We start from the raw sequence: 26822 nt of genomic DNA, 5'->3' as shown, positions 1-26822 counted from the left end.
TCACCAATCTGTTCAGAATATCAGCTACTTATCAGTTATCAGCCTACCAGCAGCTAGGCTATGTGTAGCTAGGCTAGATATGCTATGATCTGTCCAACAGTAAAATAAATCAGTTGTGATTTGAATACGTGTCGTGTGATTTGAGTTATAATCCTGTTAGTATAATAGCATATTTCGATGGGGATAATAAAATGTCTAAAACGGCATCTACTGAAGAAATTGATGAAAAGATTGTAGCCTATAATTTTCACAGTTCGGGCAGCAGACAGAGTAAGCATACTGAGGGGAATAGCAATACAAAGCTAGCGCAGATCCACATTTCTCGCTAGCTGTGTTGGGTGTGTTGTTAACCCGTGTGGATTTAAGTGAAATACTTGAGAAGTTCTGTGGTCAAGACAACGTTTTAAGGTAAGGACTCTTGATTATTAATGTTTGCCTGCCGTGGCTTGTTGTTGATGAAAGGCCCACATGATTTTGCCTTATGCAGCTACTGCTAGCGTCATGCTTTGAACTAGGTTAAGCTCATTTGCGCTAAAGGATGGGTTTATTGAAGGACTTTGATGTAGCTAGTTTCTTTTTAAAAAATCGTATGCTCAAAACAGTATGCCCGTGTTCATCATTAACTTTTTTCTTGATGGAGTGCGTGAAATATTGTTGCAAGTGGTATTTCGATGCAGTCATGTCAAAAAGGCAGTTGAATGCACGGTCTTATTCAAGGAGCAGAAAGACTTGCATGATGCTTGAACATAGATCGGTAAAATAGACCCTAGTAGGACTTGGTTTCGTGTATTTCGGTCTGTAGAGTTATGAGTTTGGCCGCTGTCCATGGTGTTTACGTTTCATGTGGCCGCCAAGCCAAGTACCTTGACTTGCAGTGAATGTTTGTTTTCATGCCGCCGAGCTATTTTTATGTATTTTATTTTTTAAAAGGACTTGTCTGTAGGTGTGTGTGTTTTATGTTTACAACACATAGGTCTACATTATAGCGCACGCGCGCTTGTGTGGTCATCTCTGGCCATGCCCCTGCGTGAAAGTTACGCAGTATCACTGTCCTGTCCGTGGTAATAATCACAACCGGCTCTGTAATGATAATGCGCGCGTTCTCTCCCTCTGTGGTCGGATGTGTTGAGCGATGTGAGCGTGGGCCTTGTGCAGCTATGCTGAGCCAAACGTAACCTATCGTAGGCTTCTAGGCTAATTACGCGCTTACACTGTAAATGGTTGACACGTATTGCAAATAAAATAAGAGTGTTTTCCTGGCCAACGGTAAGGGTAGGGTTGACAGGTAGCCTATGAGGGGCCTAGCCCCTGGGCCACGGGTGTTGATAAAGCGCCCCTGCGGACATGGAGGAGACCGAGGAACCTGTGGTGGACAACCCTGCAGAAAACGCAATTTCTTCCAGTAATGAAGTGCACCCCTGGCCCTGCATACGTGATCACTTCAGCTTCGTAAAGAAAAGGGGTGACAGTTTCATTATGCAATGCAGATTATGTGTGCCCAAGAAGACAACCATTGCGGCATACAAAAATTCGACGTCTAATCTGCGCAAGCATGTTGAGGTAAGTATTGCCATTGGCATCATAATCACGGGCGCAGATAGAGGTTGGGACGGGTGGGATTCGTCCCACCCAGATTTAAATTCACCTCGTTCGGTCCCCCCCACTTATAGGGAGGAAAAAACGTCTATGCTGTCTTTCTTTGCATAAGGCAAACCTCACGGAAAAATCAAAAGACTAATTACCATTCGGTTTATTGAGGTGCACAGCAGTGTATACATAGTTGCAACAACTCACATAAAACAAAACAAAGACTGATATTCGGTTGGTTGAGCTGCGCAGACTGCACAGGTTGCGAGCTCGAGCTTGGTTGCTATGGTTACCCACAACAAGTTTGACAGGCATATCAGGGTTGGGGTTGGTTTGCTGGCAGCTTTGTCCCCCCCAGTTTTTTGTCCCCCCCAGTTCAAAAAACGTATCTGCGCCCCTGATCATAATGTTTCCTTTCCATAGTAAAACCGACAATAGGCTGGTTATATTCCAAAAATAGTGGATGGCATTGCTAATGTTGAAGTAGCAACCTGTTGATACTGTAACATAACGGTAACTAGTCTGTTATTCGGTTGGCTAATCATGCAAGCAAGTTAGCTCGCCAACCTGACGTGATCAGTCCTCCTACCATTCTACATCCAACAGGCCAGAAAGGAATACTAAGCAAAACAAATAATGTTTGAATTGAATTGTTCAATAACACACTGCACACAGGCAAGCTACGAGATTTCGGTGCAACATTTCACTTTCATATTTCGTGTACAATGCTTTGTGTGTGGTCAGGGCGATGTAAACGACATGACTGTGTGTATTGACCTTTTTTGTTTGTCTCAGTTTTAATGCAGCATTATCCTAAGCATTCAATTTGATACACTTCCTTTAAATAAAACATCTGGGTTGAGATGTACATATATCCTTGTTTCCTCTTCTTTTTCATTTTTGCACAACACAATGGAGGCAGAAAACACCGATTGTTAAAAGTAACGTTTTACTTTTACTCAAAGTACATTTTAAATGATCTACTTTTTACTTTTACTTGAATAGATTTTTTGTCTGGTAACTTTACTTGTACTTAAGTAAAATTTCATCAGAGTAACAGTACTTGTACTTGAGTATAATATTTTAGTACTCTTTCCACCTCTGGTGAATACCTATGCACACTCCAGATTTCTGTGTTTTCATCTTAATTATTTTTTTGTGTCACAATAAAACAACAATTTTCACCTTTAAAGTGGTAGGCATGCTGTGTAAATCAAATGGTGCTGACCCACCAAACAAACACAAAAGGGGATGAATACTTTTGTAAGACACTGTATGTACATTGAATGTCCTGAGCAGGAGCTCATATTGCAGCTGCTAAAATAGTAATAATTTATTGATATAAGGTGGTTTGTGGTCAGTGTACTACACTGTAGTGTGTCATGTGGTAATGCATTATAGGACAATGCAACTTTTATAAATATTACCATATATCAGTTGTAATATGGTCTACACATATACCTGCAATTCTGACAATATCATTTTCAGTGACTAATAAAATGGTTTTGAAAGTTCCTACTTTTAAAACATTTTTGATATGGTAATTTTCTTTCAGAGATTTAATTTACAACAGTTCTCTGACAGCTCAAAATGCATCTCTGGGCATTTAAAAACTGCAGGCCCCTGGCTTTACTGGGTTGACACCCCCCTTCCCATTTTCCTGGAGCTGCCCCTGTGAAGTATTAAGTAGGCCCAAGTATAAAGGTGCTACTCAAGATTGTGGCAGTTGTGCAGTAAATGCAGCCTGCAGGGTTGTTTGTTTGTTAACTGCAACAGAACTCATTTTAACTTTTGGTTAGTGGTGTTCTGGCAGTGGTTCAGGTAATAAAACAGCATTATTATATACTACATCGTTGTCAGATGATAACTTTATTTATTGCTCATGTGAACCTGATACTGCAAACCACAGCATCACAGACCTCCACTCATTGAAGCAACCTTTTCAACCATGTTGACGGTAAAAAGTGACAGTGTCAGTACCACCATATAATGCTCCTAAAAGTTACCAGATGCCACCAAATGGGCTCCCTTTTTTCAAAATTTTACAGGGGAAGCCCCCCCCCCCCAACAAGAAGGGGAAACCCCCCTCTCATGCTCTTCCCCCCCACACTCCGTTGGCCATCCAGAAGTTAGGGCTGATGAGAACACTGTATTTTGTATTAGCATCATGCTGAAATATTGAACATACTTCAATATGGCTTCAGTATACACTCACTGTCCACTTTAATAGGAACTTATTCTTGATTGTAAGATTCCTGTTCTTGGCTGGCAGGAGTGGAACCCAATATGGTCTTCTGCTGTTGCATGCTGAGATGCTTTTCTGCTCACCACAGTTGGAAAGAGTTGCTATATCCTTCCTGGCAGCTCGAACCAATCTGGCCATTTTCCTCTGACCCCTCTTGTCAACAAGGCATTTCCACCCACAGAACTATCACTCACTCAATGTTTTTTGTTTTTCACATCATTCTGTGTAAACTCTAGAGACTGTTGTGTGTGAAAACCCCAGGAGATCAGTACTTTCTGAAATACTCAAACCAGTCTATCTGGCACCAACTCCCATGCCACAGTGAAAGTCACAGAGATCCCAGTTTTTCCCATTCTGATGTTTGAAGTGAGTATTAACTGAAGCTCTTGATTTGTATCTGCATGACTTTATGCATTGTGCTGCTGTCAAGGGATTGGCTGATTAGGTAACTGCAAAAAACAGCAGGTGTATGGGTGTTCCTAATAAAGTGGCCAGTGAGTGTAGCTCGACAACAACCAACGCCAGTGTTGAGATTGATGGTTATCAAATCTTTAGATTAGCTTGTCCAGGAAAACCTAGCAGTGGAGTTTGTGTGTATGTTAAGCACGGGCTTAAATGCAAGGTTTATGGGCATAGAAGAATCTGGACTCCATCAACTCTGGATACAAGTGCAGAGTAAGAAACTACGATCATTTTTGTTATGCGTTGTCTATAGGCCCCCAGAAACTGACCTCTCTTGTCTTGAAAATGAACTCACGCCAAAATACATCCAAGCCTTGTCTCTTAACAAGGATATCCTCACGGCGATGTAAACTACAACCTGTTGACTAAGAACCCTAAGGGGGATACATTGCTTTCCTTTTGTGAATCTGTAAATGCTATGCAACTGATTGAAAAACCTACGCGAGTTACAAAGACCTCATGCAGCCTCCTGGACATCATCATGGTATCCAATCGGCAACTAGTTAAATCTAGTGATGTGGAGGAACTTACCATCAGTGATCATTTCTTAGTGTATGTTACTTTGGACCTGAAAGTCTCAAAGCAATCTCCCCTCTATGTCACAACTTGGAGCTATAAAAGGTATACCGCAGATCAGTTGCCAGCAACATCACCCATATCCCTTGGGACACAGTGAATGGAATCTACTGATGATAAATTGGATGTGTTCAATGATTTGTTCATGACCTGCCTTAGCTGTCATGCGCCAATAAAAACGGTGAAATTAAAATGCAAGTCCAATCCAGCTATCACTGTGGAAATTAAGGACCTTATAAGATCAAGGAATCAGCTCCACAAGAAGGCATGAAAAAGCAGATCCCAGGAGGACTGGGAGGCATTCACGAAACTACGACGGGACATCAGGAAGGCGTTCAGGGAAGCTGAACAGGATTATTTCAATCAGCGGGTGATGACAAACAAAGGAAACAGTAGTGCCATGTGGAAAACAATACGCAGCACCTTACCAGCAAAGTCAAGCCAAAAACTTCACTACACCAAGGACACTAACGTCTTGGCAAATTAATTTAACAAGTTTTTCATCTCAACTGGAATAGTCGCTGCAACAAAATCTGCAGAATTAGCGACTTCACAAAGGTTGGATGATATGCATCCCCCGTCCCCTTCCACTGTTGTTGCTGACAATGACCTGTTTGAATTTAAACCTGTCTCTAGTGCACATGTACAAGAGGCGATTATGACCATGCCATCAAACAAGTATGATAAAGTGCCCATTTCAGTAGTTAAGGTCTGTCTTGATCACATTCTGCCTACATTAACTGATATCATCAACCATTCATTCTGAAATTCCACCTTTCTGCAGGCCTGGAAAAGGAGCAAAGTGGTTCCTCACCTCAAGGATGGAGATCATGAAGTACCAGGTAACAACTGGCCTATTTCCCTATTACTGGTCCTCTCCGAAGTTGCTGGATTGCCATGCATCAATTCGATGACTACCTGACCCGGAATAATTATCTCTTGCCACATCAGAGTGGCAATCGGAAACTTCATTCAATCAAAACATTGAGTTTGTTAGTTACCGACCATATTTTCCAAGCAAATCACTGCAATGGTGCTTATTGACCTGAGCAAGGCTTTTGACAGTTTGTGTCATTCAACACGACTTAGTAAATTGCAAAGCTTGGGCACTTCTGGCAGGGCTCTCCGCTGGTTTGACAGCTATCTAAGGGACAGAGAACAACGTACTCGAGTACGGGCATCCTTATCGGAACCTCTTACAATAACACATGGGGTACCTCAGGGTTCAATTTTAGGGCACATGCTGTTTGCTGTGTATCTGAACAATTTACACAAAGTAATCAAGTTTAGTAACATCGAGTCGTACATTGATGATACTAAGATCTATTTGTCCTTTTCAACTAAGGACCTCGACACATGCCTCGGCCAGGTAGCTGAAGATCTTCTTGTGGCAGGTTGGTGCTGTGCAAACCATCTTCTGATTAATCCCAACAAGACCAAGCTCGTGCTGTTTGGAGTGAGCCAACTTATGTACATCCTGGCTATCTGACGTCACATTACCCTTCCTGGGCAAACAGCTAACACCCGTACCATCAGCAAGAGATCTGGGTGTTATACTGGACTCCAGCCTGACTATTACTGATCATATTTCTGCACTGTCGTCATCACTTTTGTCTAGTCTATGTCAAATAAGTAGGGTCCGTCATTTATTCTCCAAGGAAGTTTTGTATGTCATTTTGAACTCTTTTGTCTTTAGCAAATTAATGTACTGCTCTACTGTTTGGTTTGGAACTTTCAAACAAAACATCCACAAGCTGCAACTTATGCAAAACTTTGCTGCACGAATACTTACTAATACTAGAAAATATGACCACATTTCTCCTATACTAAATGAGCTTGGTTGGCTGACTGTAGATCTGTTACACCTGTGTGATGTTACTATGGTTTATATATGTTTAAATAACTTGGCACCTAACTACTTAAGTGCAAGGCTTACCAAATGTTCTGACGTTCATAGGTATAATACCAGATGCAAGGATCTCTTAAATGTACCTAAGTGCCGCACTGCAACAGTGCAGCGTGCTTTTTTCTTCAGAGCCGTAAATTCTTTTAATGAATTATCACCAGAAGTAAGGAACGCGACAACACTCACTTCCTTCAAGAGGCAAGCAAGACAAGAACTGAAAAGACACTGATTTTAATTTTGTATATATGCATATATTATTATTTTACATCATTTATTTTAGTACTATATAATTTTTATATATTATTGTAATTAAGGATGTAGTTTCTTTATTTATATTTTAATATTAAGCTTCATGTAAATTAATTCTGAAAAAGCCATTTGGGAGAATTAATAAAGGTGTATTGTAGCTTTTAGTTTGGGTTGTTCCAGCTCTTCCAAAAAAAAAGTCTCTGTAGTGAATCCCTGATGTGGGTGGAATACTGAAGTGCGGCAGGCTGGAAATGATGTTAACACAGACTTTATTTTCTATTTTGTATTTGTTTTTCAGCTTTATGAATCGCATTCACTTGCGCTCACACACACACACACACACACACACACACACACACACACACACACACACACACACTCGCTCCGGTCGGGAGAGATCCTCTCTCATCTCTCTTTCCCTCCTTTTCTACCTTCCATCCTCACTGCAAAACACACACAGACATAACATTAATTGCCAACAGGTGTACTGACTTTGCCATTCACCTTCCCTGGCCCCGCCTTCCATTCACAAACCAACGCTTCATCATGCCCCCGCTGCCCGACTCAGGCCAGGGAGCCATCTGGCCAGGGAGCCATCTGGCCTGCAGTGGACTCCCCCCCACAATGGGACAGGAAGTCCACCACCACTATTTGTGCCCCTGGCCTGTGGACCACCTCGAACTTAACTTAAACGGTTGAAGGGCGAGATACCAACAGGTGATCCACACATTGGCATCCATCATGCGGTGGCGCCACTGGAAAGGCATGTGGTCCAAACAGCAGGTAGTATCGGAGGGTGAGGACCGCCCACTTGATGGCCAGGCACTCCTTCTCGATGGTGCTGTACTTACTTTCATGCATCGAGAGCTTGCGGCTGATGTACAGCACTGGACATTCCTCGCCCTCCACCTTCTGAGACAAAACGGCCCCCAGCCCTCTGTCCGATACAGCCATCTGTAAAATAAAAGGGAGAGAGAAGTCAGAGGAGTGCAGAAGTGGCCCCACAAACAGTGTAGCTTTTACCTTGGTGAAAGCCTGTTGGCACTGCTCCATCCACTGGATTGGATCTGGTGCTCCCTTTTTAGTGAGATCAGTCAGCAGGCTGGTGACATCTGAATACTTAGGTATGAACCTGCGAAAGTAGCCAGCCTGCCCCAGGAACTTTCTCACCCCCTTTCTGGTCTTGGGCCTCGGGCAGGCCGCAATCACTACAGTCTTGTCAATTTGGGGATGCACCTGCCCGTGACCCAAGTGGAATCCCCAGATGCTGTAATTCCACCTGCCCAATCACAAACTTTTTTTGGGTTAGCTGTGAGACCCGCCCGCCTCAGCGACTCTAGAATGGCCCTAAGGTGTTCGAGGTGCCACAACCAGTCTTTGCTATATATAATAATGTCATCGAGGTAGGCCACTGCATAGATGGCATGGGGGTGGAGGATCTTGTCCATGAGCTGCTGGAATGTAGCGGGAGCCCCAAATAACCCAAAAGGAAGTGTGACAAATTGGTGTAATTCGGACTGTATGGAAAAGACCTTTTTCTTTCGGGATAGAGAAGTCAAGGGGATCTGCCAATATCCCTTTGTCAAATCCAGTGTCAAATAAAAGCAAGTAGCACCTAATCAATTGAGGAACTCGTCAATGCGAGGCATTGGGTACGCGTCAAATTTAAACACCATGTTGACTTTTCTGTAGTCCACACAGAACTGGACCAACCCATCAGTCTTGGGAACCAGGACCACCGGGCTGCTCCAATCACTGTGGGACTCCTCAATTATGCCCATTTCAAGCATGGCCTTGAGTTCACCCTGAACCACCTTTTTTTTGTGTTTGGGTAAGTGGTATGGGTGGCTACACACCACCACCCCGGGGGCATTTCAGTGTGGTGTTCTATGAGTTGGGTGCGGCCAGGAAGGAGCGAGAACACATCAGAAAATTCCTTTTGCAACTTGTCAAACTCTGTGAGTTGGGCCAGTGAGAGGTGGTCTCTACAGGTTTGAGTCGTTACTTTTGTTTTTAACCTCCAGCCCCAGCTCTGCCTTCTCCAGAACTACCAATGCCAATGCCACGGGGACCCCCTCACTCCAACATTTTAACAGGTTGAGGTGGTATATTTGTAGTGCCCCACCCCCATCCATTCACCTCACCTCATAGTCGACATCCCTGATTCGTTGTGTGACCTCAAAGGGCCCTTGCCACTTGGTGATTAATTTGGAGCTCAAAGTGGGCAATAACACGAGTACTTTATCTCCTGGGGTGAACTCTCTAAGGCGCGTACCCCTGTTGTACAGCCAGGCTTGACCTTCTTGTGCCTGTCATAAATTCTCCTGGGTTAAGTGTATGAGGGTGTGGAGCTTTGTGTGCATGTAAAGAACGTACTGAATTTCATTTTTACCAGTTGGAGGTCCCTCCTCCCAATTTTCCCTCAGCATGTCCAAAATGCCACGAGGCTTACGCCCATATTACAGTTCAAACAGGGAGGTTTGCAGGACCTCTCGTACTGTGAATAACAGGGGCTCAAGCCATTTATCCCAATTATGTGCCTCTTCGCTTACAAACTTCCGAATTAAATTTTTAAGTATCTGATTGAATCGTTCTACCAAGCCATCTGTTTGTGGGTGATAGATGCTGGTGTGGATCGACTTAATCCCCAATGACCCATACAGTTTGCGAAGTGTGCGTGGCATAAACGTAGTGCCTTGGTCAGTCAGGATTTCTTTGGGAATCCTGACTTGGGAGAAAACACAGAAGAGCGCCTCTGCAATACTGCTTGGTGAAATATTGTGGAGAGGCACCGCTTCTGGATATTGCATTGCATAGTCCACCAGGACTAAAATAAAGCGATATCCCTATGCTGACCAATCTAATGACCCAACGAGATCCATGCCAATTTTCTCGAAGGGGGTCTCAATCAGAGAGAGAGGGTGCAAAAAAATTTTTGGGATGGCCGCTGGATTCATTAGTAGGCATTCGCGGCATGCTGCACACCAATGGACATCCCTGCGAATCCCTGGCCAACAGAACTGGGCCATTGTTCGGGCTAGTGTTTCATCCTGTCCTAAATGTCCGGCCATCAGATTAAAGTGAGCCGCGTGGAATCCGAATTCCCTATGGCTCTTTGGGATTAACAACTGGGTTATCTGTTCATCGGTTTGAGTGTCCTGCATCACTCGGTACAGGCTATCTTTAATAATAGCAAAGTACAGGAAAGAGGGTGTCACATTTGGCTGGAGGGGTTGACCATCGATTACTCTCATTTGGTCAAATGCATGATGCAGAATCTCATCTCATGTCTGTTCTAATGGGAAATCCTTGAGGGAATCCCCGAGAGAGGGAAGAGGGGCGAGCTGCTCCCCACTCCTTGTATCGCCCTGACGTGGTGCTGACGTAGACAGCTCTGAGACAGCTTCCCCAGTAAATGCCACACTGGGATCCCCCATGATATATTACTGCAGGACCCGCCCACTACTACATGCTCCATTAAGCCTTTAAACCCCAGCCAATCAGTTCCCAGAATCAGTGGGTGGGTGAGACGCAGGTCAACCACCACCTTTACACTATGCTTTTCCCCAAAAAATAGAAAGTGGATGGACACTAGTGGATATTCATGAACATCCTCATGCACACACAAACCTTCACCACTTGTGCTCTCCCCAGTGCCTCACCTTGCATTAGGCTTTGGTAGATTGAGGTCTGATTACAGGCGAAATCCACCAATGTGTGATATGTCTCCCCTCGAGCACTCACCGGTATACGATACACTCCGGCCCAATCCAAGGAGGTCTCTGAAGCATCGGAGATCCAGACCACAGCTCCCACCTCCATCGCAAAGCGCTGGCCCTGGAGATGCCTGGGCTCCCCACAGCACCAGCATACCGGCCTAGGCCTCACCTCTGCACCGGTGAAATGGGAGTCACTCACCTGGGGGGGGGGGGGGGGGAGAAGACAGAGACACAGAAGGGGAAGATGGGAGGGAGACACCATGGGCATGGCAGACCGGCTGAGGGTGAGCTGGCCCCCGCCTCTGCGGTGGGGGAATGGGGCAAGGCAAGGCAATTTTTTTATATATTTATATAGCACATTTCATACACAATGGCAGTTCAATGTGCTTTACAGAAGCAAAAACAGTAAACAATAGAGAAATAAAATTACATAAAATAATTTTATTTTTAATCTAAAACAATTAATTAAAAGAATTAAAAGAATTAAAAGAAAATAATAAGAATTAAACAATAGTAGAAATAAAATAATAAAACGCCAAAAAGAAAAAAGGAGAAAAAGAAAAAGAAACCAGCGGAATAAAATAGAATAAAATTAAAGTAAATTTAAAACATGCAGAGAAAGTAAAGATTATAAAAAATGTAAAAATATTAATTATTTAACAGAAAGCATCTGAAAACAGCTTGGAAGCCGGGTGATGAACTGCTCCAGTGTCATTAGGTCGATCAGCCCCTCGGCGTCGTGGTCCTCCACCCTCAGCCACTTCTGGCAGGCATCCCGTAGCTGTTGGCCGAATGCAAATGGCCGGCCGACTTCCTCCAACGTCAGCATGTGGAAGCGTTGGTGTTGCTGCTCTGGAGAGCAGCTGACACACTGCAGGATGGATCACTTCAAGTCGGCCTAGACAAGCCAACTGTCAGTGGGGAGTTGTTGCATGGCGAGCTGCAACTGCCCAGTCAGCAGCAGTATTAGACGCGCTGCATGTTGCTCTACCAGCCACCCCCACCCTTTGGCCACTTGCTCAAACAAGGCAATAAATGCCTCCAGATTGTCCTGTGGCCACATCTTTGTTAGCATGACGTGGGGTGGGTCCGCTGTGGTGGCGGTCGAGGACCCCACCAATGCAAGCAGGTGCTGGAATGCCTGGCGATCTTCCTGCTGGGCCAGCAGCAAGGCTTCGAATCATCACTCCTTCCGGAGGGTAATCAGTGCTTGGTGCTGGCTCTGTTAGGCAGCAGCAAGGACATGAATCAGATCTTCCAGTAGGTAGGACTCCATGGGGTGGTTCCCTTCAGTATCCCGGGTTTCGGCACCACTGTAGTTAGCAATGCCAGCAGTGCTTGCCATGCGAGAAGCGCCTATCTGTTTACATAGTAAATTGCACATTTTTGATCATCATGTACCAACATAAAAAATACATTCTGCTTCACAAGCATTGGGTATTTTATAGAAAAAACCTGAATTTTCAGAGTATGCACTCAGATTTGCACAATACTGCTTACTTTTGACACGGCGATCTTTTATCTGAATGTTGACGGTGAAACCGCTGTGCACGGCCATGTTGGATTTTGGTCAAAAGCCAATGACGTGCCACCCCTGTGATGTTAGCTCGCTTTCTATTGGTTGACACTGGCCGAAATCAATACCAGAGGTCGGGAACAATCATGACCCCTGGTTGGCCTTTGAATTTCAGTCAAACCGGAAGCCACCCAGAGACAGCGGAAGTTCCAGTCACAGTCAATAGATGTGTATCCTTCTATGGAAAACAATAAAAATATTGGATTCTGGAAGATAGAGGGGAAAAAAAGAAGGCTCAGGGATGTTAATAATATTGTTTTGAAGAAGTTACATTTGATTAGAAACATGTAATACATGGTGCTTTTGAGCGCCACCCTCTGAAAAAGTAACGTGCGTGGAACTGTGCTGCCACCTTTTGCCTTGTGCCGTCACATGTAATAAGGGGTGTTTGCATGCCAATTAGGTGAGTTATAGAGAAGAGAATATGGTCAGAGCACAGATTTAATACTTTAAGTGAATCAATATTTTGTGTGTGTGTGTGTGTGTGTGTGTGTGTGTGTGTGTGTGTGTGTGTGTGTGTAAGTAATTATATATATATATATATATATATATATATATATATATATATATATATATATAAATAAGATGTTGACAATTTTTTCAGTCTTACAAAAAAATGACATATATAGACTAATTTTTTGGAAGAAATACCTATAAATTTGAAGAAATTTAATAAACACTGAGAAAATTTGTCAACACCTTTGAAGTACACTAGCTTAGAATAAATTGATGTACTAAGTCAAAAGGAAAAGGATATATACATGTGAATTTTCATTACATCCTTCCTGACATAATTTATGTTGCCTCAAAGCATAGCTCATCAATATAGATCTCTTAACTTTTAACATGTAGCCACCTGCATCTACTGAACTTGGCCTACATCCACTCCATCAGTCTTCCATGAGATCTGTCAGTTATTCATGTGGTCCTTTGACATTTAAATCACATCATGGACTAGAAATGCACACAAACAAACAAACAAATAAAATCTACTACTAATATTGCTATATTTTTCCATAGAACCTGACTAGATTGAGTTTATTTGATTAGAATGTGGTGTGGACTAGAGATTTGTTTGACTGGGAATCTACGTAGATTGTTATTATCCTTAACAATCTTCAGTTGTGTTTGAATGGTTCGGTACAATGGCCAGCAAAGTACCTACAAATGGAGAGATGTGCGCCAAGCTGAGAGATGTTGGGCTTGCTGATACCACTTCATGGCTGATGGAATTGTGGAGTGAAGAGAGTGCCAAGAAAAGCCCAGACAGTTTTGCTAGTGCCACCAAAGGAGTGAAGGCTGGAGTTTTCTCACCTGCGCAAAAATATCAGGAAACCAGGAGGAGAAGATGCCATCCAATAGTACAGCAAGAAGCCATTTCGATTTCCAGTTCCTCTGAGGTCTCCCTGACATTCTACAGCTCCAAGTGAAGGCCTAGATGCTGCAGTCCTCATGGAGGTCTGTGAAGAGCTGCAACGAAAGACTGATAGCTTGAATGAAAAATGCAACACACTGACTGAAGAGAAAACAGAACTGATAAGGAAGCTTGAGGACCTGCATATAAAACTGAAAGAGAAGTCAAAGGCCCTTTGGAAGGCAACTAACAGAGAGAGTCATCATGTCTGTAAGGCGAGACGTCTGGAAGCTGCTTTGGAGGACGAGTCTGAGGATGAAGACCTCCTGATCGATGGAAGAATCTGCTTTGGCCAGTGACACTGACAACCTGATCCAGGAGCTTGACAGCTACAAAAGCCTACATGAAGTTAATGTTCAGCTGAGAGAAGAAGTGAAAGATCTAAAAGAGTCCATAGCTGCATCAAAGGTCTTGCATACTTTTGACACTGAGAGTACAACCTTCACTCCAGAGTTTAGGGAGCTTGTTTACAAGCTTCTCAGCCTTCATGTGTCATCTACCCATATGTCATCCACTATCAGCGCTGTTCTTGAGTTTGCTGGCCTGACATGCAATAGGTTACCAGTGAGGGCAACTGTCATCAACCAGAATGTGGAATGCTTGGCACTATCCCAGATGCAGCTAGCTGAAGAACTGCCTGACTAAGCCGACATCACCCTGTATAGTGATGAGACCTCCACATTTGGGCAAAGATACATGGGCTATCATCTGTCTGGTTCTGATGGCCTGTTTTGGGTTCTGGGGTTGCGGGACATCCTGACTAAGTCAGCAAAAGACAGCTTTACCACCTTTAAAAACATGCTGGCAGATTTAGATGACTGTGTATCATCTAGTCAAGCTGGAAAAGAAATCCTCATCAAGACTTGCTGTACCATATCAGACAGAGCAGCCACAGAGGCCAAGTTTGTGGAGCTGCTGGAATCCTATCAAGAAGAAGTCCTTCCTACCGTACTTTCTAAATTTGATGACCTGAGCAAAGAGGCCAAAACTGCCACATCCACGCTACACACCTTCTTCTGTAGCCTCCACTCCCTAAGTCAGTATGCTGAAGTTTCAGCTGCTGCAACTGTGGAGTATGAGTATGACAACCTTCCCCCCTCCACTGCAGACTGCATTGTCAAACCAGGGGAGCCTGGCACACTCCGTCTGCTTCACTCAGCAGCGATGACCTTTGCTCGGGGAGGGGATGAGCAGTCTGGGAAGTATTTTGAATTCAATGACATCTGCCATGACTTTCTCAAGGACAATAACATTAAGTCCATGCCAATCAAGACCTTCTGGAGCAACAGGTTCAACTCCATCTTCTATAAAGCGGAATACACTTACTTCCTTCATGAGAAGATGGTCGACTTCCTTCAGCATTCTCCAGGAAAGAAGAAGTTGTTGCTCTGGGCAGTCCTGGCAGATCCGGCAGTTCCTTCCTTCATTGCTGGACTCAGGGCTCTTAGCTTGTTGAACAAGTTGGTGACAAGTCCTCTCTGGCATCTTCTGGAAGATCCAAAGGTTCATATCTTGGACATGAACTACCACTATACCCAACTGTACAGCTTCCTGACTGCAGCTCCTGATCATGTGGGCGGCTTTATGACTGGTGACTTCTCTCCCTTCCCTGACCTAGTGAAGGATGACTGTTACCTGAAAGCCCTGGTTGAACCCAGTCTATGATGAGCTTGTTGCCAGCCGACTCTGTGTCATTTTCCCAGCTTTGGCCAAGGTGATAGAGGAGCAGTGTGAGGACCATCTTCCAGGTGGGAAGCATACAGTTGACACTCCAAAAGCCAGGAAGCAGTTTGCCAATGTTGCCAAGAACAACAAATTCTCAAAGAATGTGTTTGCTTACCTAGACAACATCCTGCAAATATAAACCCCACATCAGCACTCTGGGCACAGAGTCTAACATCATGTTTGGTCTCAACAAGACAGTGGACTGGTTGGCCTTCAAGACTCAAGATGAGAAGACTGCACTAATTCAAGCCGCTATGAAGTCAGCCCCTACAATCAAATGACAGTATGCTGAACAAGGCCAGATGGTGAATCAAAAGAGGCAGGAGCAGCAGCAGCAAGAGAAGTTTGAAGCAGAGGAGAGAAGGAAGGCAGCAGTTCTGAGGACTAAGGAGGAGCTCATTGATGATATCAGCCATTATGGTCTTTGGCAGTCTGAGGGAGTAGACAGTGCTCTAGAGAGTCTGCCCACAAAGAAAAAGAAGATATCAGCTCTGAAGGTTCAGCTGAGGTTCAGACAGCAAGTGCTGCAGCAGCATGCCTCTGACAAATCCCTGTATGCCTTCAGTAGTGGGGGGGGGGGGGTACACACTGTAGAATAGCTGGCAGCCAATCTGAAGGTTCTGGTCCACCATGCCTTCAGTGCTGAAACTGATGCTCAAGGTGATGCTGATGATGTACCACTGTTGGTTGGCAAGAAAGTCACCCACTACCAAGATGTGGAAGGACAGCACACTGGATTTTCAGGCAGAGTAATTTCTCAAGTGCCAGGCTTCCCCCGTGGTATAACATCAAGTACGATGATGACGACACCATATGCACATTCACACTACTGGATAATTATGGCCAGGGAGAACTAACAATCTGTGTCACACCATGAGAGAACACATACTGGAGAGAAACCTGATCATAAAACATACTGGAGAGGAACCTTTTGTGAATACTTAAATGTTATTGAAATAGTGACACTACAGTATAGCAACACTTGACATAAAATGTAACGTGTAATACAAATAATCAAGGTGATGAATTTCACTTCTTGCTTGAATGCCCAGCATGAAACACATTATGCATTAAGAATTATTTGTGTGCACTGAACTTGAATGTTCATGTTGAAAATGTAAAGAAGCACTTTACCTAGGACAATCATTAATGTTGGCAGTATTTGCAACATATCCTGCAATCTTCAAAAGAGTGCAACACACACACTGGAGACACACCGGAGAATTTTACTTTTATTCGTAGCAGGAACTGTGTGCATTTGTGTGCTTCTCATTACTGTGTGCAACGGTGTAACAGATGGTTATGCACAGTGATGAGAGGTATAGAGATGTATATAGTTCAAGTCTTGTTGATGCTCAGATGCTAGTTTCTAAATATGGAATCAACGATTCTGGTCATGCCATTGCTCATTTGTTGAAATTGATTTGAGTAGTTTACACCATCTTACCATGCAAATAATGCAATTAAATTTCAAAATAAATAAAAAAATACTGGAGCAAAAGGTTATTTTTAAACTCTGAGCAATTGATAGATATTTTGGGCACAAGAATTGCTCCTGAAGGTGCTTTACTTCACTTTCTCGAAATGGATGTATACTGCTGGAAGCGGCCAAATAAGGTTTACAGGGGGAAAAAATTAAATTTCAAAATATTGAAAATTTCAAACAGCTGTAATTTCTCTTCTATTTAACCTAGGGGGGACATAAAACCAGTTTTGAATTCAGAACTTCATCCTCTTTCTTTTGATATGACACACTCCTTAATCACAACTAGATTTAAAAATGGCCTGTTATTGCTACTGTAGTGAATCCCTGATGTGGGTGGAATACTGAAGCATGGCAGGTGGGAAATTTTGTTAACACAGACTTTATTTTCGATTTCATGCTTGCCTTTCAGCTTGACTAATCGCGTTTGCTTGCTCACACACACATGCACGCACGCACACATGCTCTGGTTGGGAGAGATCCTCTCTCATAGCTCTCTCCCTCCTTTTCTACCTTCCATCCTCACTGCAAAACAAACACAGACACAACATTAATTGCCAACAAGTGTACTGACTTTGCCGCTCACCTTCCCTGGCCCCACCCTGTACTCACAAACCGACACTTGGCAATGTCCCCGCTGCCACAGTCTCCATTGTTAAAATCATTAAATATTTCTGTAGTGTCTTGTATTTTGTAGTGTGTAATGACAATGTGAAAAATCTGCATTGCTACAGGTTACTCTCCACCCACCCTAAACAACTCCATGTTGAACAGGTAAAGTGGTCAGATGCCCTTTCGGAAAGATTTATTCTGGCATGTTTAATGTTAAATGATTTGATTGTGCAGTATTTGAATATACTGTACATAGAATGTTTTTAAGGGTAAATTACGGAGTAGATTTTGTCATTTGAGCAATAATGTGATATGTGGAATCCCCCACCCCAGCTCTTTCTCCAGGCCAGATGAAATGGCAATGGGAAACCCCATGTTCCTTTTTGCTTCCCTTCTGTCTTCACTCCCTCCACCCTCTTCCTCCATCTTGAAGCCTAATGAAACAGAACAAGCCATGGTACTACACAGATTAATACAACACCACTCATATAGTTATATATTCTCATATACGAGTTAATTTAATGTGCTCGAAACAGCCTTATTTCTGATGCTCTTTGTTTCATGTGCTGCTTTAAGAACATCACAGAGAAAATGTGCAACACTTCAAATCTGCCACAAATGATTGAGCGCATGTGGAACACCACGGTTAGTGCATAGTGTGTATAATCACAAACAAATGTTGTCTTGCCTGAATTTTTCAATTTGTAAAGCTCCTATATATGTTGAGCCTGTGAAACTCTCTGTCTCCTGATTTCCTTCTCTTCAGGAGAAGGCACACTGTTTCATGCGAGCATTCTTGGCTCCTCTCTCCTGGGTGGCCATCGTACAGAATGCTACACAGTTTGACCCAGAGCAGCTCAGAAAGCTGTTGTGGGCAGCTAAACCCTTCCTAGAGATGTCACGAACTTCTCTAATGCTGCCGCCGACACTGCAGGGCTCTCAGCTCGCTGAAATGTGAGTGATGGAGTTACAGAAGTAGCTAGAGAAAGATGAAGTGAAGGGAAATAACAATAAGTATTTGTCTTTCATCCATTCCTTTCTTTGTTTCTGCTTTTTTCAGGATGAAGACATTCAATGAGGTCTATGTCTTCCTTTCAGAAGAGCAAAGGAATGATATCAGACAATGGATAAAAAAGAGAGTCACAGAAACCGATCCCAGTTGTGTTCCAAATAATACACTTCCTGGTGTTCTCAAACCGCCAAGGCCAGTACAACATGACATGCGTAAGTCCTCTGAAACCTATATGTTGCTATAAGGGTTAAGAAATTACATGTACACGATATGGCCAAAGGTCTGTGGACACCTGACCATCACACCCATATGCAGGTCTTCCCCAAACTGTTGCTACAAAGTTGTAAGTACACAGTGGTATATGATGCCTTTGTATGTGGTAACATTACAATTTCTCTTCACTGGAAATAAGAGCCCAAATCTGTTCCAGCATGACAATGCCCCTGTGCATAAAGCAAAGTCCGGGATGACATGGTTTAAAGACATGATTTCTTCTTTTTCTCTGTCTTTTTGGGGGAAACTAGTTAACAGTGGTGCACATTTCTGTTTTGCAGTATCTACTGTATCTACAATATGTGGTCATTGTATGTGGAATCTGGCAAACCTGCTCACGGAACTTGAAAAAAAGAGCCAAGTTATTACTAATTGGGAGATGAACTATTTGGTTGTAGTCTGACTGCCTGAGCTTCAAAAATTCAACCATATTTCTGTACAAATTTTTTAAAAATAATCTATATTCTACAGGGTGGTTAGCGCTGTCGCCTCACAGCAAGAAGGTCCTGGGTTCGAGCCCCGGGGCCGGCGAGGGCCTTTCTGTGTGGAGTTTGCATGTTCTCCCCGTGTCCGCGTGGGTTTCCTCCGGGTGCTCCGGTTTCCCCCACAGTCCAAAGACATGCAGGTTAGGTTAACTGGTGACTCTAAATTGACTGTAGGTGTGAATGTGAGTGTGAATGGTTGTCTGTGTCTATGTGTCAGCCCTGTGATGACCTGGCGACTTGTCCAGGGTGTACCCCGCCTTTCGCCCGTAGTCAGCTGGGATAGGCTCCAGCTTGCCTGCGACCCTGTAGAAGGATAAAGCGGCTAGAGATAATGAGATGAGATGAGAGAATCTATATTTTTTAAATTTATTGACCTGCTGCTCGGGCAGCACGGTGGTGTAGTGGTTAGCGCTGTCGCCTCACAGCAAGAAGGTCCGGGTTCAAGCCCCGTGGCCGGCGAGGGCCTTTCTGTGCGGAGTTTGCATGTTCTCCCCGTGTCCACGTGGGTTTCCTCCGGGTGCTCCGGTTTCCCCCACAGTCCAAAGACATGCAGGTTAGGTTAACTGGTGACTCTAAATTGACCGTAGGTGTGAGTGTGAATGGTTGTCTGTGTCTATGTGTCGGCCCTGTGATGACCTGGCGACTTGTCCAGGGTGTACCCCGCCTTTCGCCCATAGTCAGCTGGGATAGGCTCCAGCTTGCCTGCGACCCTGTAGAACAGGATAAAGCGGCTAGAGATAATGAGAATGAGATGAGACCTGCTGCTCCATATAGCTTGGTTTTAAAATATTGTAAAACATGCAAGTTCATTACACTTGTTTTCCATTATCCTTAAATGATCATTCTCCAACATAACCGAAAATAAATGTTCTCAGAAAATTTTAAAGGCCACTGAAGGGATCTAGTACATGTTGACTTGGAGCGGCTCTGTAAGTGCATCACAGTTTTTTGGTAGACTTTGATAGTGTGTCCACTGAACTTTCTGGTCTTTCTATATGTAACAAATGTAAAAGTAACAAACCCAAAAACTCAAGTAAATCTGATAAAATATTAGTCGTTGTCTATTGTTGTCAACTGTAGCCTCAATAACAGTTTGGTGAGTTGGAAAAGACTCTGAACCAGAGAAACCATGTGAAGGAGAGAAAGAAGATGAAAGAAAGACGAGGGAGCCAGAAGAGGAGGAGGGAAAGGATACATAGAGGATATTACATGGTTGCATGACGATATGAAGTTTATCTTTGAGTGGTGAATGTGTATTTCACGAGTGAGTGAAGCGAACAAGTAAAATATTTTTCAACACGAGAAGATAAAATTCATATCATTGCGCCACCGTGTAATGTTCTTTATATTATATAGACACATCCAAAAAAATACACGAGTTAATCAAAAGAATTTTATTTTTGAACCAGTTCGCCATTTTGACAATGTGTGTCTAGTCAGCAGGAAAACACTTGGAGTGACATCAGAGTGAAATATCAGAAATTATTATACATACAGACAGGGGCACCACTAGAAATTTTGGGCCATATGAAAGAATATAATACTGCGCACTGCCCTGCCAAAAAAAAAAAAAGACCCTTAGTTTATCCAGAGGAAGTGTTATTAGTGTAATTTTCTAACAAAAAACACACATGAATTCAAAAGTCTGAGTTTGTCAAACACCAGTAATGACCCACTGGATCTGAACACCTCTACTGAATTGATCACAGAAGACACGGACATTGTTTATACCCTGATGTTACTTTTCACCACTAGGTGTCAGTATTTAGTTCACAACCTACCCAGGCTGTAGCTAGTAGATAAATATAAACTTAGTGTAGGCTGGCCTTGCTATCGCAAACACACTTCCAAACTCATCCTTATGTCTCTTTCATGTACTGACATTATATGCAGTTAAATTTCTAGGTTGATGAGTAACTATTTAAATCAACAGAAGATTATATGGTGCACTGTAAGAAATCCACTGAGTGATTTTTTTTTTCTTTTTCAGCTGTGCCAATTTAATAGAAAACACAGTAAATACAGTAATCATTAATCCAGTGAGAAAAACTCACCATTTGTCAACTTATTAAATAAAGACCTGAACAATAACAAGTACAAAGTGTTTCAAAAAATTAGAGATTATATAAGATGTAAATATCCCAGAAACTCGAGGCAAATGAAACTGAACAGGCTTAATGTTGAGCAATATAAGAGTTATTCCTCAAAATTTGAATGAGAAATTCAAAAGGTAGAGTGGTGCTTGAAAGTTTGTGAACCCTTTAGAATGTTCCATATTTCTGGATAAATATGACCTAAATCATCATCGGGGGCAGCACGGTGGTGTAATGGTTAGCGCTGTCGCCTCACAGCAAGAAAGTCCGGATTCAAGCCCCATGGCCGGCGAGGGCCTTTCTATGTGGAGTTTGCATGTTCTCCCCGTTGTCCGCGTGGGTTTCCTCCGGGTGCGCCGGTTTCCCCCACAGTCCAAAGACATGCAGGTTAGGTTAACTGGTGACTCTAAATTGACCGTAGGTGTGAATGTGAGTGTGAATGGTTGTGTGTCTATGTGTCAGCCCTGTGATGACCTGGTGACTTGTCCAGGGTGTACCCCGCCTTTCGCCCATAGTCAGCTGGGATAGGCTCCAGCTTGCCTGCGACCCTGTAGAACAGGATAAAGTGGCTAGAGATAATGAGATGAGATGAACATCAGATTTTCACACAAGTCCTAAAATTAGATAAAGAGAACCCAGTTAAAGAAATGAGACAAAAATATTAGACTTGGTCATTTATTTATTGAGGAAAATGATCCAATATTACATATCTGTGAATGGCAAAAGTATGTGAACCTTTGCTTTCAGTATCTGGTGTGACCCCCTTGTGCAGCAATAACTGCAACTAAACATTTCCGGTAACTGTTGATCAGTCCTGCACACCGGCTTGGAGGAATTTTAGTCCATTCTTCCATACAGAACAGCTTCAACTCTGGGATGGTGGTAGGTTTCCTCACATGAACTGCTAGCTTCAAGTCCTTCCAGAACATTTCGATTGGATTAAGGTCAGGACTTTGACTTGGCCATTCCAAAACATTAACTTTATTCTTCTTTAACCATTCTTTGGTAGAATGACTTGTGTGCTTAGGGTCGTTGTCTTGCTGCATGACCCACCTTCTCTTGAGATTCAGTTCATGGACAGATGTCCTGACATTTTCCTTTAGAATTTGCTGGTATAATTCAGAATTCATTGTGCCATCAATGATGGCAAGCCGTCCTAGCCCAGATGCAGCAAAACAGACCCAAACCATGATACTACCACCACCATGTTTCACAGATGGGATAAGGTTCTTGTAGCGCGAATCGCGTGTGGGTGGAGCACAGAGGACGGCAGGACAGAGATCAGGTTTGTGAACCGGCTTTATTGCCACACTTTTCAGAGTTGCAAATAGTCTTTACTAGCGTGAGAGAGACACACACACACACACACAGCGTCTCGTCCGGTCCTCCCTCTGCTCTCGCTCTCCCTCCTTAAATAGGGCGGTTTACTGGGGAGAACACACAAAACACAGGTTAATGACACTCAGGTGAAGCGATTCTGCCACTTACCTTCCCCAACTCCGCCCTCCTGTCACAGACCGGTGCTTGACCACGCCCCCGCTGCCACATACCCCCACCGCCCGACTCAGGCCGGGCGCCCGTCCGGCCTGCAGCCGACTCCCCCCCCCCTTGACGGGAGAGGAAGTCCGCCACGACCATCTGCGCCCCCGGCCTGTGGACCACCTTGAAGTTGAAAGGTTGGAGCGCCAGATACCAACGGGTGATCCGCGCGTTGGCATCCTTCATGCGGTGGAGCCACTGGAGGGGCGCGTGGTCCGAACAGAGGGTGAAAGAGCGCCCCAGCAGGTAGTAACGGAGGGCGAGGACCGCCCACTTGATGGCCAGGCACTCCTTCTCGATAGTGCTGTAGCGCCCCTCACGCACTGACAGCTTCCGGCTGATGTACAACACTGGGCGGTCCTCTCCCCCCACCTGCTGGGACAAAACGGCCCCCAGCCCTCTGTCCGACGCATCCGTCTGCAACAAAAAGGGGAGAGAGAAGTCAGGGGAGTGCAAAAGTGGCCCCCCACACAGTGCAGCCTTTACCTCAGAGAAAGCCCGCTGGCACTGCTCCGTCCACTGGACCGGGTCTGGCGCCCCCTTTTTAGTGAGGTCAGTCAGCGGGCTGGTGACGTCCGAATAATTAGGTATGAACCTACGATAATAGCCAGCCAGCCCCAGGAACTGTCTCACCCCCTTTTTGGTCTTGGGTCTCGGGCAGGCCGCAATCGCTGCTGTCTTATTAATTTGGGGACGCACCTGCCCGTTACCCAAGTGGAAGCCCAGATACCGTACTTCCACCCGCCCAATCGCACACTTCTTCGGGTTGGCAGTGAGCCCCGCCCGCCTCAGCGACCTAAGGACGGCCCTCAGGTGTTGCAGGTGCCGCTGCCAGTCATTACTATAAATGATTATGTCGTCCAAATAAGCGGCCGCATAGGTAGCGTGGGGCCGGAGGATCCGGTCCATCAGCCGCTGAAACGTAGCGGGCGCCCCAAACAGCCCAAACGGAAGTGTGACGAACTGGTGTAAGCCGAACGGTGTGGAAAAGGCCGTTTTTTCCCGGGATAATGGAGTCAAGGGGATCTGCCAATATCCCTTCGTCAAATCCAGTGTCGAGTAAAAGCGAGCCGTGCCTAGTCGATCAAGCAGCTCATCAATACGAGGCATTGGGTACGCGTCGAATTTAGACACCGCATTGACTTTTCTATAGTCCACGCAGAACCGGACCGAGCCGTCGGCCTTGGGAACCAAGACCACCGGGCTGCTCCAGTCACTGTGGGACTCCTCGACGATGCCCATTTCGAGCATGGCCTGAAGTTCTTCCCGAACCACCTTTTTTTTGTGTTCGGGTAATCTATAAGGTCGGCTACGCACTACCACCCCCGGGGGCGTCTCTATGTGGTGTTCTATGAGGTTGGTGCGTCCGGGCCGGGGCGAGAACACATCCGAAAACTCGGCCTGCAACTGGGCGACCTCCGTGAGTTGGGTCGGGGAGAGGTGGTCTCCACAGGGGACCGGAGAGGTGCGAGATGCCAATGACCCTTTTTGAATCTCCGGCCCCAGCTCCGCCTTCTCCGGAACTACCGACACCAACGCCACGGGGACCTCCTCATTCCAGAGCTTCAGCAGATTGAGGTGGTAGATCTGTAGCGCCCCCTCCCTGTCCGTTCGCCTAACCTCATAGTCGACATCCCCGACTCGCCGTGTGACCTCAAAGGGCCCTTGCCACTTGGCGATTAATTTGGAGCTCGACGTGGGCAACAGGACGAGTACCTTATCTCCCGGAGTGAACTCTCTAAGGCGCGCGCCCTTGTTGTACAGGCGGGTTTGCCGTTCCTGGGCCTGCCGCAAATTCTCCTGAGTTAAGTGGGTGAGCGTGTGGAGTTTTGCGCGCAGATCCATAACGTATTGAATTTCATTTTTGCTCTGCGAAGGTCCCTCCTCCCAATTTTCCCGCAGTACATCTAAGATGCCGCGCGGCTTACGCCCATACAGTAATTCAAATGGGGAGAACCCCGTGGAGGCTTGGGGGACCTCTCGCACTGCAAACAACAAGGGTTCGAGCCACTTATCCCAGTTACGTGCGTCCTCACTTACGAATTTTTTGATAATATTCTTGAGGGTGCGGTTGAACCGTTCGACTAAACCGTCCGTTTGTGGGTGATACACGCTGGTGCGGATCGGCTTAATACCCAGTAGCCCATACAGTTCGGCCAGTGTTCGTGACATAAACGAGGTGCCTTGATCAGTCAGAATCTCTTTCGGGATTCCGACCCGGGAGATGACGTGGAAGAGAGCCTCTGCAATACTACGTGCGGAGATATTGCGAAGAGGCACCGCTTCCGGGTATCGCGTTGCATAGTCCACCAGAACCAATATAAAGCGGTACCCTCGTGTTGACCGATCTAATGGCCCGACGAGATCCATCCCAATTCGTTCAAACGGGGTCTCGATTAATGGTAGGGGGCGCAAGGGCGCTTTTGGAATGGCCGCTGGGTTTACTAACTGACATTCGCGGCACGCCGTACACCACTTACGGACGTCGCCGCGAATCCCCGGCCAATAGAATCGGGCCATTATCCGGGCGAGTGTTTTATCCTGCCCGAGGTGTCCCGCCATGGGATTAAAGTGAGCCGCCTGGAATACCAATTCCCGACGGCTCTTTGGAATTAACAACTGGGTGACACGCTCCTTCGTCTGAGTGTCCTGCGTCACTCGGTATAACCTATCTTTTAAAATGGAAAAATAGGGGAAGGTCGGGGTGGCATTCGGCTGGAGCGTTTGACCATCGATTACTCTCACTTGGTCAAACGCGTGTCGCAGAGTTTCGTCTCGCGATTGTTCCAGTGGGAAATCCGCGAGGGATTCCCCAATAGAGAGAGGAGGAGCCAGGGGCCCCTCACTCTGTCGCGGAGATGACGTAGACGGCCCTGCGACCGCAGCCCCAGCCAAAACGACACCGGGACCCCCCCCGGCTAACCGGCAGGACCCACTCTTTACTAGGTGTGCCATCAACCCCCGGAATCCCGGCCAATCAGTCCCCAAGATTAAAGAGTGGGTAAGGCGAGGATTAACCGCCGCCTTCACTATAGATTTGTCCCCTCTGAAATGTATGTGGACCGACACCAACGGGTAGCAGTGGACATCCCCGTGCACACACAACACCTTCACCCCTTGTGCTCCCCCCAATGCCTCGTCTTGCACCAGGCTTTGGCGGATCGAGGTCTGGTTGCAACCCGAATCCACCAACGCCTGATAGGTCGCCCCTTGTACACTTACCGGTATGCGATATGCTCCGGCCTGATCGAGGGCAGCCTCTGGCGCGTCGGGGATCCGCACCACCGCCCCCACCTCCATCGCGGCACACTGTTGCTGCAGGTGGCCCGGTTCCCCGCAGCGCCAGCAAACCGGCCCGGGCCTCCCCTCTGCAGCTGTGGACTGGGGGTCACTCACCTGAGGGGGGGGAGAGACAGACATAGAAGGGAGAAACGGGAGGGCACCACGGGTGCGGCGGGCCGGCTGGGGTGGGGCCGGCCCCCGCCTCCGTGGTGGGGGAATGGGGCGAGGACGGGACACGGGAGGAGGGGGAAGAGAGAGAGAGAGAGAAGAGGGGAGAGAAGAAGACATCCGTTGTCCTGCCGCCGGGACAGCCGCCAGATGATCCTCCGCCAGTCCTACGGCCTGATCCAGCGACGCCGGGCGGTGGCACTGGACCCACTCCGCGGTTCCGGCGGGTAGGCGGGCGACGAACTGCTCCAGCGCCACCTGGTCGATGATCCCCTCGGCGTCGCGATCTTCGGCCCTCAGCCACCGCCAGCAGGCGTCCCGGAGCTGCTGGCCGAACGCAAACGGGCTGCCGACTTCCTCCATTCGCAGCGCGCGGAAGCGCTGGCGCTGCTGCTCCGGCGTGCGCCCCACGCGCT

The 26822-nt window shown here is 45.8% G+C and overlaps 1 protein-coding gene across 1 annotated transcript in view; it reads left to right on the top strand.

Moving 5' to 3' along the window:
- Positions 1-26822, top strand: part of otoa (otoancorin) — a 75206-nt gene that overhangs the window by 13474 nt on the left and 34910 nt on the right. The window contains 5 exon segments of the mRNA XM_060921587.1: positions 17677-17716; positions 17888-18011; positions 18131-18199; positions 18321-18508; positions 18615-18778. Coding sequence (XP_060777570.1) covers positions 17677-17716; positions 17888-18011; positions 18131-18199; positions 18321-18508; positions 18615-18778 — 585 coding nt within the window.

Source organism: Neoarius graeffei, chromosome 5 (assembly GCF_027579695.1).
Source record: "Neoarius graeffei isolate fNeoGra1 chromosome 5, fNeoGra1.pri, whole genome shotgun sequence".
NCBI lineage: Eukaryota > Metazoa > Chordata > Actinopteri > Siluriformes > Ariidae > Neoarius > Neoarius graeffei.
The sequence above is the reverse complement of the archived record's forward strand: the minus strand, read 5'-3'. Positions and strand labels throughout refer to the sequence as shown.